General features: G+C 37.9%; 1 protein-coding gene across 1 annotated transcript in view; it reads left to right on the forward strand.

The window, feature by feature from the left end:
* The first annotated feature begins 2,194 nt into the window (after positions 1-2,194).
* Positions 2,195-13,710, forward strand: part of bckdhb (branched chain keto acid dehydrogenase E1 subunit beta) — a 106,290-nt gene continuing 94,774 nt past the window's right edge. The window contains exons 1-3 of the mRNA XM_056476038.1: positions 2,195-2,426; positions 3,767-3,844; positions 3,926-3,994. Coding sequence (XP_056332013.1) covers positions 2,234-2,426; positions 3,767-3,844; positions 3,926-3,994 — 340 coding nt within the window. The 5' untranslated portion in view covers positions 2,195-2,233. The remainder of the gene's footprint in view (positions 2,427-3,766; positions 3,845-3,925; positions 3,995-13,710) is intronic.

Consider the following 13,710-nt stretch of genomic DNA (forward strand, 5'->3'; position numbering starts at 1 on the left):
GGAAATAGTACACCTCCTTTTTTTGTAGGACTACACCACTGCTGTGCACTTATAATAATATAGAAGATAATATAGAGGCTAAATTCATTATTCCCTTGATCATGTTAAAACCAAATCTGAGACATTCGAACTGACCAATCACACGTCTCTGCCTGCAGCACTTCTGTGCCTTTAGGAATTTGAACAGGCCCTTGTGCTGAGAAAGACATGACCATAAAAACAACAGCTTTTGATCATTTTCTAACCACAGAATAACAGCATTGACTCTAACAGCAAATAAACATACTTTTTAGAAAAGGTCAGAAAATTAATTTGTCATTTAGTAAACCGTAATGCTCAAACACATGATGTAGAACAATGTTTCTATAATCCAAACTGGAAGCTCAAGAATAAAGATTGTCATCATTTACTCTCCCCAAAGCCATTTCAGACCTGTTTGAGAAGCTTCTGTTGAGAGATTCTGAAGAATGTTGGTAACCAATCACCACAGCCATATCACCCTGCAGCCCGAGACCGGTTACTCACTGAAGCTAAGCAGGGCTGAGCCTGGTTGTTGCTAGATCGGATACGTTTGCGGCCGGAAGTTAATGAGAGTTATTTCCATTATTTATTAAATTTCCCAGTTATTGTATTTTATTAACGTCTACCCTCAACCCAACCCTAAACCCAACCGTCACAGTAACGGAAAAACAGTTGGTGTACCAAGTATTATTTATGTTATCTATTAAATTACCCAATAAATTGTATTTTTTTTAACGCCTACTCCCACCACAACCCTAAACCTAACCGTCACAGTACTGTTAAAATATTAATTATTGTTATAAAAAAATACTGCTAATCGTCATAAAAAATGCTGCTTTATTAATGTGCATATCGCACTTCCGGCCGGCCGCATATCCCATTTAGACTTCACCCTGAGCCTGGTCTGGACCTGGATGGGAGACCACATGGGAAGACTAGGTTGCTGTTTGAAGTGGCGTTAGTGAGACCAGCAGGGGGCGCTCAACCTGCGGTCTGTGTGAGTCCTAATGCCCCAGTATAGTGAAGGGGACACCATACTGTCAGTGAGTGCTGCCTTTCAGATGTTATGTTAAAGCGAGGCTATTAAAAATCCCATGGCACTTCTTGTAAAGAGTAGGTGTGTATCCCTGGTGTCCTGGCCAAATTCCCCCCATCTTACCCATCATGGCCTCCTAATCATCCCCATCCACCGAATTGCCTCTTTCACTATCTCTCCACCCCCCCTGTAGCTGGTGTGTGGTGAGCACACTGGCGCCGTTGTCCTGTGGCTGCCGTCGCATCATCCAAGTGGATGCTGCACACTGGTGGTGGTGTGGAGAGACCCCCCCCCCCCCCCTCACGATTGTGAAGCGCTTTGAGTGTATACACAATAAATGCTCCATATAAATACACATTACATTACAACCATTGAATTCCGCAACAACATTCTTCAAATTATCTTGTTTTTGTATCTGCTTGAGAGTAAATGATGAAAGAATTTTCTTTTATGGGTTTCCGTTTGGTTTATGGAAACAATATTCACATAACGTGTTTTAGAGCATTGGATTTGACTAAATGACAAATAAATCAAGAACATTTAAAGGGGTAGTTCACCCAAATTTGTATTTGTCATCATTTACTCACCCTGTACTTATTTTAAACCTTAATGAGTTTCCTCTGTTGACCACGAAATGATGTTTTAAGAATAATGGAAACCTGTAACCATTAACTCCCATTGTATTTCTATATGGAAGTCAATGGTTACAGGTTTTCAGCATTCTTTGAAATATCTTCAACAGCAAAAGAAATGCATCAAGATGTCCTCCATGGGTCTTCAGACTCAGTGCTGGAGGGCCGGTGTCCTGCAAAGTTTAGTTCCAACCCCAATTAGACACACCTGAACCAGCTAATCAAGCTCTTTCTAGGTATACTAGAAACTTCCATGCAAGTGTGTTGAAGGAATTTGCAACTAAATTATGCAGGACCGAGTTTGGATACCCGTACGTTTAAACTATCGCTTAAGTATAATTGTTGGGTGAACTGGCCCTTTAATATATTGTGTCTGTGTCTCAAATCCTACCTAGACAGACTGCATTTTTGTCTTTTGAAACACGGACCACGTTTGACGTACGGTGTCAGTCAAATCTCCTCCCACGTTCTCAGCCAATCAGATGCGCGCTAGTCCATGTGAGTGGTGACGTCAGCGCGCTTTTCCTGCACGGTTTCCAGCGCAATGGCGGCGACGCGGCTATTCTTGAGAAGTTCGTGCGTGAAGTCTCAATTTACGGGGTTTACAGGTGGTGTGCACGGCAGTTTGAGCTTAACTTTGCTTAACCGGTCGCCGGACTGCAAAGCCCAGCCGCGGGCGCAGAGGAGACATGCAGCGCACTTCACCTACCAGCCCGACCCGGTGCCCACTCAGTACGGTAAATGCCCTTGTTTACACTTTACAGTGAGACTCAATGTGTTAATGACATGAGGTAATGACATTCAGCTTTATATCTCTCGTTATTATTGAATTATGGTTGATATTTAAGACTGGCTAGAGTTAATAGTTAACCCTAAAGTGTTGTGTTTTTGCAGTAATGTTAAACTTAAAGAGATAGTTCACCCACAGTTGAAAATTCTGTCATATTTCACTTTTCACTTACTTGTCGCCAACCTCTGTATGTTTCTTTCTTCTGTTGAACACAAAGGAAGATAATTTGAGAAATGCTGAGAAAACTTGAGAAAACCTGTAACCATTGACCTCCAAGGTTTTTGTAATATCTACATTGGGGTAAAGTTGGTTTTATATTTGCACATTAGCACTTTACCCTTGATGACATAATTACAGAAAAGTCTTATTTGCAAATTCTGTCTTGGGAAATCATATCTGTAGCCAATGACCATGATAGTACCAAAAGTACCATGGTAAATAATATAGACTGTGTCACTGTAAAACCAACTTTGTAGTTATAATTTACTCCTCACTTGGAGCAAAACTCTTTGGGTGTCTTTCTTTCTGTTGAACACAAGAAGATATTTTGAGAGAGGCTGAAAACCTGTAACCATTGACCTCCAAGGTTTTTGTAATATCTACATTGGGGTAAAGTTTGCCCGTTTCTCCTTGATAATATAATTTCATGCTAGTATTATTTGCAAATTCTGAATGGGGAAATCATATTTGTAGCCAATGATCATGTTAGTACCAGAAGTACCATGGTAAACAATACAGAGTGTCACTGAATGAATGTGTGAATGTAAAGCCAACTTTACCTCAATATTTACTTGGCACAAACCTGTTTGAGTCTCGGTTAAACACAAAAGAAGATGTTTTGAGAAATGCTGACAACCTGTAACCGTTGACCTCCAGATTATTTGTGTTTTCTACTATGAAAGTCAATGGTTACAGGTTTCTAACATTTTTCAGAGTAACTCAAAGGTTTGGATTGAGGTAAAGTTGGTTTTATATTCCGAAATCCGACCAGTGACACACTTCCTATATTGTTTACTATAGTACTTTGAATACTGGGACTGAGATCGCATGCAAGTATATATTTGACAGTCATTGGCTGCTAATATGAATGAATGAATTAATTAATTAATTCATTCATTCATTCATTTTCTTTTCGGCTTAGTCCCTTTATTAATCCGAAGTCACCACAGCGGAGTGAACCGCCAACTTAACCAGCACGTTTTACGCAGCGGATGCCCTTCCAGCTGCAACCCATCCCTGGGAGAAATGCTGTTAAATATTTTCCTCTGCTGTGTGTTTGACTGGCAGGCCCTACACAGAAGATGAATTTGTTCCAGTCTGTGACCAGTGCCTTGGACAACACTCTGTCCATTGACCCGACCGCAGGTATGAGCAGATATCTGCCTCTTCATCAACTGATGCTCCTGTGCTTCAGCCGCTCTAACATCAGCTTGTCTTCTCTTTTAGTGATCTTTGGGGAGGACGTGGCCTTTGGTGGAGTGTTTCGATGCACGGTCGGACTCCGAGATAAATACGGTGAGTGTGTGGTTTAGAGTTGACGTCAAAATGATTCGCCCTCCTGTAAAATTCTGTATTTTTTGCTGATCACACTTCCAATAAGGTTTTAGTTGGTGTTTACTAACATGAACCGAGTATGAACAGTACTTGTGGAGCAGTTATTAATCATTTATTAAGGCATTATTCACATTGTCACATGTCCATTCATCCACCATGAGCTCAAATGAACTAACAATGAATGACTGCATTTTATTTTAATGATTTTAACTTTTTATAGATTTTCTTTTTTGTAAATTATGCAGATGAATATCAAATACAGAGCTTTAACATTTTAAAGTATTAAAAAACTGCAATAAATACAAGAAGTAAATAACGACATATATTAATTGAGTAAATAAACCAAACCAAAACACTCCATTCATTTATTTTTCTTGAGCTTAGTCTCTATTTCTAAGGTCACCACAGCGGAATGAATCAACTATTGCAGCATATGTTTTACGCAGCGGATGCCCTTGTAGCTGCAACCCAGTACTGGGAAACGCCCATACACTCTCACATTCACACACACTCATACACTACAGCCAATTTTGTCTACCCAATTCACCTATAGCGCATGTGTTTGGACTGTGAGGGATACCGGAGCACTCGGAGGAAACACTCGCCAACATGGGGAAAACATGAAACTCCACACTGAAACTGCCAACTGACCCAGCTGGGACTCGAATCGGCAGCCTTTTTGCTGCGAGGCAACAGTGCTAACTACTGAGCCACCGTGCTGCCCAACCATAACACATAATTTTTTTTTTAAAAGGTTGCTTAGCGTGATACAGCTCTGTATCCACTGTGATTCAGATTTATTCATGTGACTTAAGGGACAGGGTTCACCAAGTATGTATAAGGTTGGGCAAAAGTCGTCGGCGGCAGTGATGTAGTGGTTAGTGCGTCGATACACGCACTCCAGTGCTCACGGCGACCTGAGTTCAATTCCCACCTCGTGGTCCTATGCCGACTTGTCCCCTCTCCCTGCTCCCCATGCTTTCCTGTCAATTCTCTCTACTGTCCTTTCCAATAAAGGTGAAAACCTCAAAAAATATTTAGAAAAAAAAAAAGGTTGGGCAAAAGTCATACCGGGCCTGCAATATCTTTACAAGGTCATTTACATGCTTCTCTCTCCAAAAATATTGGACTTCTGGGCACCGTCATAATACATGAAATGGGTCACTTGGTTCTTCTTGACATCGCCAGCATTCTGGATTATGCTCTAAAGCAGGGGTTCCCAAACTTTTTCATTCCGGGACACACCTAGGGCAAGTAAGTCAATCTCAGGACCCACCATAATATTTTAATATGAAACAAAAGCTTATTTACTGAGCAGTTATTATTTTGCTTTATAAGAATGAAATTTAAAGTTGATTGCAATACTAAAGGTCTTATGAGAAACACAGTCGTGTTAAGATGCTAAAATTGTAAGAGGAATAACTGAGTACTGAGTTAGTACTTAGTACTCCTACTGGAAGACCTTGGCTGTTATGTACTGTGTCCATTCAAGAAGTCAAAAATATCGGCTCCTGTCGCTCCTGTTCTTTCAGTTCTTCGCAAAATAAAAAAAATCCTCAACATTGTCAGTGGAGTCAATGTACTTGAAATAAGCCAGCAACTGTGCACCTTTTGCAACATCTGTGCTTTTGTCAAGTTGTTCAGCAAATACAGCACTATTGTGGATTTTCTCACTTGTTTGATCGCGTATATCAGATTTCTTCAGTACGCTATTGTACAGTATTATCAGAAAGTGAAACTGTAGCTGTCTTTATTGCAGCATCTTTACTGAGCATTTCCTCAACGATACCTATGCAGGCCGGCAGCAGAAGCTCCTCTTGTATGGTGTGCGGCTTTTTTCATTCTGCGATTCGATATGCAGCTAAAAATGAGGCTCTAAGTGCTTTGTGTGGGATGCCGGCTTTACCTGTTAGCATTCGTCGTTGACGAAGATACTCTTCTTTTTTTAGAAAAAAATATGATTGACCTTTGTTGGCATATGCAGAATATTTTGTTGTCAACTGTTTTATAAAATGCTTTGCGGCTGCTGTCATGAATGCTGGATGTTACTGACGTAGACACGTGACGGTTCAACACGAATGAATCGGACTCAGTCATTCAGTGAATGCTGTTTCAGCTCATGTGTTTTAACTTAAATGATTCATTTGAAAAACAGAATCGTCTCTAAAGAGTCGTTTGCTCATTATCATACTGGATTAAGTGACTTTGCGCGACCCACCTTTCCTCACTGTGCCACCCACTAGTGTGTCGTGAACCACAGTTTGAAAACCCCTTCTCTAAACAGTCTCTTACAAGTCCAGTAAAATCTATGTACACTTTTAAACTGTATAATACCTGTTCTAACATCTCTAGACATTCATTTTAAATTCCCAGCTATCTTTTCCTCAGTTCTATGTGTTCAAATCTGCTTCCCAAATCTTTTTTCCAGATTATCTTAACTGCAGAACGGATGTTTTGACTTGATTGAGTGGCTGTATTTTCATTAACTAACATGAACAAATACTGGGGGTGACACGGTGGCTTGCCTCACAGCAAGATTGCTAGTTCGAGTCTTGGCTGGGTCATTTGGTATTTCTGTTTGGAGTTCATTTTTGGGTGAACTATCCCTTCAAATTCTCTAACAGAAGTCAGTCAGACGTGTTTTCTCCTCTGCATGTTCAGTGTGTTCACACTAGGTGGCAGCACTTTCACATCTAGTGATACCAAATGGAGTTCTTGACTGTGCACTTAAATAGAGGTTGTGCACGGTTAGTATTAAGCACTGTGGCGTCAGTGATCAACAAATTGTGTGCCTGAAACAGGGCTGTTATTATTGTAAACTAAAATCCATAAGAAATATATATAAATATATAAATACATTGAATTTTCAGTTAATATTAAGTCAATTCACTCTTGATTTATTAATATAATTAATAACGAATTGTCATCTGTTTGAGTACTTCTGTAAACTAATGATCACATTTCTTCCTGATTCAAAATGAAAACACGGCCATTTTGAACATTAAAAATAACAATTGGTCAATACATTTATATTCATTTAACAATATTCTGACACACATCTGCTGGGTTAAGATTTGGCAAAACCCTTCGTAATCAGTTAATTTTCTCTGCTTTAAACGCAATCCTGTTTATTAAAATCTTCCAGGTTTAAAATTAAAATGTGGACATAAAATAAACATAAAACTTAAAAAAAAAAAAATCATTATTTTCAGTACTGGGAAACCAGGCCTGGCGTTACAGGGGTGGCAAAATGGGGCATTGCCCCCTCAGAAAGAATTTGCCCCCGCCACTTTTCATAAAGGATCAGTTGACACAAAACTTAAAAATATTTCTGTCATTAATAACACTCCTGCCATTCCAACCTTCAACCATTTATATTTTATAATTTGCAATAGCAATTAAGTTCTGAATATTGTGAAATTAAAGCTAGGCCTATAGTCCAGAGATCTGGTCCCTGCGTCAGGTCAGGGTGCACCCGTTTATAGGCTATATCTAGGCCCACATGGAATCTGCGCGCGCAGAATTCCGCAGATTTTTAGCCCATCATTAATTCTGTTTATTTACTTGAGTAAATGTGTGTAAATCTATATTTATTCAGTTTTTAAATTAATTACTGTAATTGACTAATATAAAATTGTTCATCTGATTTATGTACAATGCAATGTGTAAAGTAACATTTTCTGTCTTTTAGTAGAGATGTTATATGAGAGACTTGCTTTGTTTACCAAATAAAGCGAATCTAATTGGATTTGCATTTTAAACATTAAATAAAAGTTATATATATTATTATAATAATAATAATATAATATAATATATTATTTTTTATTTTAAACATTAAGGTTTTAGTTATAATACTCCCAAAATAATTCAGCAGAAATCCACAGATTTTTACCCAAATTCTCCGCAAAAATAGCAAAAAACATCCGCAGATTCTGTCTGGCCCTGGGTATAGCCTTTAAAACGCGCACACGGCAGTGGAAGGGCACTCTAAACTCACACGGGAGAAAACTGGACTAGTGGATGACATGAAGACGAGGAGCCTAATTAATTTCATGTTTTGGTGAACTAATTCTTTAAATACAACTCTCTTGAGCTCTAAAGGAAAAAAACGCAGGAGAAATTAGCCGTTAAATTAATTTTAGCAGAAACGCAACTGCCAGTCATTAGTTTTTCAGTTAGGGGATTTGTAGCCTAATAAAAATGTTTAGTTCACTGCACAGTCCCACAGTAGTCTACACTATTATTAATATATTAACTTATATTCATTATTATTAAAATAGTTCAAATTGATAAAACGCAGACCCCTTCTGAATTTCTGCATTCGTTTTCAAATCGCTAAACCTTATTTTTACAGGTGTGTAAAGAAACATCCCATTATGCAGCAGCAGTCTCAAGTTAGGACACTTAAAAAAATACCTTTTGAGTTTAAAGATGATCGACTTGCGAAGTCAAGTTTACAGTGTTATAAATGAAATGGGTATATAGTGCGTGAGTTAGTGGATTTGCCATGGATCCACCCCTCACATGCGCTGCAGGTAGGCTAATTTAGGCTATGCTTATATTTGCTCATGCAAATTTAAACACCAGAAAATATACTGTAGGCCTATATTAACAGCTAAAATACAGTTAGCAGATCGATTTTTGTTTTGACTGTTAGCTCATGGCCCTAAAAAAAATGAAAACCTGAAAACCGTTATTAAATAGGCTAAATAAATAAATAAAAATGACGAGTAGGCCTATTAGCCTAATGGTTTAGGATGGTGTTTTTACAAATGCTAACCGGACAAATCACAAAAAAAACCTCACTTATGATAGCCTAACATAAGTCTTTATATTTACCTTTTAAAATTAGGAAAAAACAGTTATATAGCCTATTGAGTTGTTATCCCTGCCAAAATTTTACCAGTTTTCATGGTAAAAACTGTGAATTTAGGTATCTTTATCTTAGTTTTTTTGTGCCTTAATGTGCCTTTAATTTAATGCCTTAATGTAACCAAGTAAAAAATTTTTTAAATGACATAAGATTGTAACATTTTCCTAACACAGATGTTGGTTGGGTAATGAAGCGTGATGACTTGGTTATGCTGATTTCACTATATGTATTTACCGGTTATAGAATAGTCTAACCGTAGCATAGCTTGCATGTGTGGGCCGTCTTTACCTGAAACTTTAAACCTTTTATATTATTTGAAATAAAACGGACAAAAATAAGGAGAATAAAATGTAATTTAAAGCACTCGTTTGGCGCTGAAGCCATGACCCGTCTGCGTTTATGTAAACGGTATCATTGCATTACCTTCATTAATAAAATCTGTAATCACAGAAATCACACAGAAATGCCAACTGGCCCAGCCGGGACTCGAACCAGAACCTTCTTGCTGTGAAGCGGCAGACAGTGCTCCTAACCACTGAGCCCTAAATGCAACATACTTTTTATTTTCAGTTTAATCTGCATATCCATAATACTTTGGTTAAACACTGCAAGGCCGCTTTCCCCCCTTAATTACTTAATATTTCAGACTGTCTGTAAAAAAAGGTCAAATTGAGTGCATTGCATTGTGGGATGCAGCAGCAGCATGCGTTCTGCACATTTGGCTGTATTTTAATGCTAATTAGTTGCTTTTATGTTAATTGGTCACATTAAGAGGTGTTCATTCTGCTCACATTTGCAACGTACATTTTGAAAGCTGCATAAATCAGCATAAATTCAGCCCACATTGAGGTTAGAGTTCCATACGAGTCCCGCAATGAAATAAAAGAGCCCAATTAAACAGAAAACGTATAGAAATGTAAATGCTCACCTGTTGAAGTGAAATGTTTTATCTGCATTATATGGTTGGAATAACTTAAGTTTTTGAGTACAGGAAACTCAATATAAGTGTGGATCAGTCTCGAATATCCTCTTAGACACTGAATAATCTAACAATCATGTTTATTCATTGTTTAACCTATTTAAAAATGTGTTTGATAGACAAAAAACACCTTTATTTGAATATTTTACACTTTAGGGCTGCATGATGTTCGAAAAAAAAAAAAGCATTATTGGGTTTTTCTGTGAAATATATTGTGATATGAAAATAGTTTCACAAAATGACTCCATTTGGATGATTTTGTAGGGGAGTGCATCTGTACCAAATTATACAAAAAAAAAAAAAATACATTTTATATATGAACAATATCACATGAGCAGCAGTGCGATGTGGCTGTAAATCGGCTCTGGTGGGAGGCATGCGTTGGCTTGAGGCTGAGTGCCTTCGTGTCCGACCAGTGATGATATACAGCCATATCGAACTGCTGGTGTTTGCGATAAGGAAAAACACTGAACACATGCACGCATTTCTTCTTTCTTTTAGTTTGCTGAACTAGTCTGCAGTAACGAAAACAGGAGACTTATTATAAACAAACAGATGGCCAACCAAAAGTAGCTAAGGGTTATACAAAGAGTTGCCAACACAAAATACATACATTCCTGATATGCGAGTCCATCTCACACTCAATACACTACATTTACTATGGTATAGATGCTGCACTACAACATACAAAAGAGAGAGATCGACTTAGCCTGTCACTTACCTGTTTTTTAATGATTTGATACGGTGTAGTTTGAAATTACGATGGAGTTTTTCATCTTTAAGGGCTTATTATGCGGTCTCTGTCGCCATCTTGTGCATGGACAATGTCAACCGTTTTTGCTCTGTTCAGTATGACAGGCTGATGGATGCCGACATGCTGAATTTCAGAAATTATTAATATTTAAAATAGGCACTGTCCTTCTAAATAAACTGCAAAGTTGCTATCTAAACAACTACATTCCTGACTAAAAAAAGCTTCAAAAGTACATTATGTTGTCCAACAGCTGCAATATTTGTAAAACTGTAGTGAGTTTATTGATCTGCTGTCACTCTATGTGGGTGGACTAATACACAAGGGTGAAGAGGCTGTACAAGTGCTGATATTGCAGAATACCGCACGGCTATCAGCTAATCGGATTCGAGAACCAGACAAAAGAACCAGTCTCCAAATGCCATCAGAAATCTTCCTCTAAAATGAGCATTTTTACATTTTTTTCTGAGCATTTTCCCTGTGTATTTTCTGATATTTTTATTGACTTTAAAGTCAAATAACAGCATATAAACAAAGGAGACTGAGGAAAATGCTCATTTTAGAAAAACATTTCTCGTTCTCCAGCAATTTAAAAGCACATGCTCATTAACTGATGTTGCAGCAGAAAACATGATTTAAAGGGCACCTATTTTACCCCTTTTTTCAGATTTATGTTTTTTTTTTTCTTATTTAACCAGATAAAAAACCCATTGAGATCAAGATCTCATTTACAAGGGTGACCTGGCCAAGAGGTCCGCAACACACGACGTATGCAAAAAAATAATAATTAATTATATATATATATATATATATATATATATATATATATATATATATATATATATATATATATATATATATATATATATATATATATATATATATATATATATATATAAAATACAGTTTAGTTGTTCAGCTATACCACATTACAATACATTAAAAACACATACATTGAGAAATGGACTGTTGTTGTTTGTTAAAAAGGATAGAGTGAAACGATGTAATTGGGATGAGCTCAGACATTTTTAGTTCAGACTGAAGAGTATTCCAGGACTCCCTTTCCTATTTGTAAAACAAGTCTTTTGTGTCTCCATAAAATGCCTGTAAATTTTCAGCTCAAAATACCCAGCAGATGTGTTTATTAGACCTTTCAGAATATAGAAATTTTCTGCTCTCAATGCTGTCTAGCTGTTTTTGCTGCCTGTGCTTTTAATGCTGGTTCTCCCTGCCCACCATTCCCACGTGCCTGTCAGAGTGTGCCTGGCTGCGTCAGATAAACAGCACAGTGACAGACATGAAGGAAGCAGATCTCACGTAATGTACGTGAGAAATACTACAGTAAGAACTTTCCCAATGATTATTTGATGTATTTGTTGTGGAGTTAATTCAAGCCTTTCTACAACGATGAGTCACACACAATGTCGTTACAAAGTTCAGGCACACACACTGACACACACACACACACACACACACACACACACACACACACACACACACACACACACACACACAGACAGACAGACAGACAGCAGACACAAACATAGACACACAGCGTGTGCGTTTAACTTTGGACTGTTTTTGCACGCAAATGTGACAGGATACAGGTTAATATCCACCGCTGTATGGACATCCGTAATGTTAATGTACAAAATAAAACTGATTTAACGTCCACAAACCATGATTGAAGCGTCTTTTATAATTGTACTGACACATGGCTGTGATAAAGACGGTAAAATTGCTGTATTTTATTACAAACATGCAGTTATAAAACGTTTTCAGCTTGTAAAACTCATTCTTGATCACATTTGATGATGATTGATGATCACAGAGAGCTGAACAGATCTTTTAGACCCACATCCTGCGCGCGTCTTGTCTTGTTGATAGGATTATACGTGTTACTACGGAGATAATGTTAATATGTGGCTGTCAATCAATTCGGTGGGCGGGGTAACCGCACTCCTTCATGTTGCGGTCGGCCTAAAATTGGAAGTATTTGGATCCTATTTTAACATCAGTAAATAAAAAAAGAGAGACTTATTGTGTTTATATCACACCAATATGACAGCGGACTCACTATACCTACACACAGTTCTGTCCAAACAGCTTCCAAAAAATGATTTTCATCATAGGTGCCCTTTAAAAGAAGCATTTTTTTTTTTACAGTGAAGAAAACAGACATTACGGTAATGATTAAAAAACAAAACACACACACACACACACGCACATCTGCTGTTTTGCACAGAAACGCTATATATAGAGGCACTCGGTGATGCTCTGAAATAAACACAGATCCCGGACTCCAGTATGTCTCCCGCCGCGTGGCTACCTATTGTTTGTGATTGACGTCAGAGGTGTTGACCTTTGAGAGGAATCATTATTTTTCCACGCCGTCTCGTTAGGAGAGAAGCGGGTTTTCATGCCACTCATTTGAGCGCATCTCTGGCCTCTTTTTCTGATAAACGTGCACAGGTCACTATGTGAAGCCGACTGACGGACCAAACACTGTGTATGCCGGAGTGACGCACACGCTGCTGTCCGTCTGAACACACCAGCGCTGCTTTAAATTGCTTTCTGTGAAGTGGATTATAGAGTGCTGCGGTAAACACTGCATTATCTCTGTTGAATGCATGCCTCAGTCCACTTACTTTATTCCACAAAGAGGCTTTTTTCGTTTCAAGGACTCTGACCGATTGCTTACAGTGTCTGAAAGTCTGAAATTACTCGCAAAATTCTTCCTCTTTTGTTTCATTTGTTTTAGAGTTATTCTGGGTTGAAACAATATGTGGCCTTGGTGCACAATATGGAGTCTTATGCCTCATATAATTGCCAATAGTTTTTTTTTTTTTGTATGACAGAAATCATAAGGATATTAAGTAAAGATCATGAAGATATTTCCTATATTTCCTACTATAATCCTACTGAATCACATTACGTTTTTAGTCATGGATCTGATTTAGTCATGGCTATATTTATTTGCTGCCAAAGTTGCTTTGATTTTCTGCATGTTTTCACAATTGACAGAATCAACAAATGCAGTCCATGGAGATCAACTGGGGTCCATTATTCGTACC

The sequence above is a fragment of the Danio aesculapii genome, chromosome 16 (genome assembly GCF_903798145.1).
Source record: "Danio aesculapii chromosome 16, fDanAes4.1, whole genome shotgun sequence".
Lineage (NCBI taxonomy): Eukaryota > Metazoa > Chordata > Actinopteri > Cypriniformes > Danionidae > Danio > Danio aesculapii.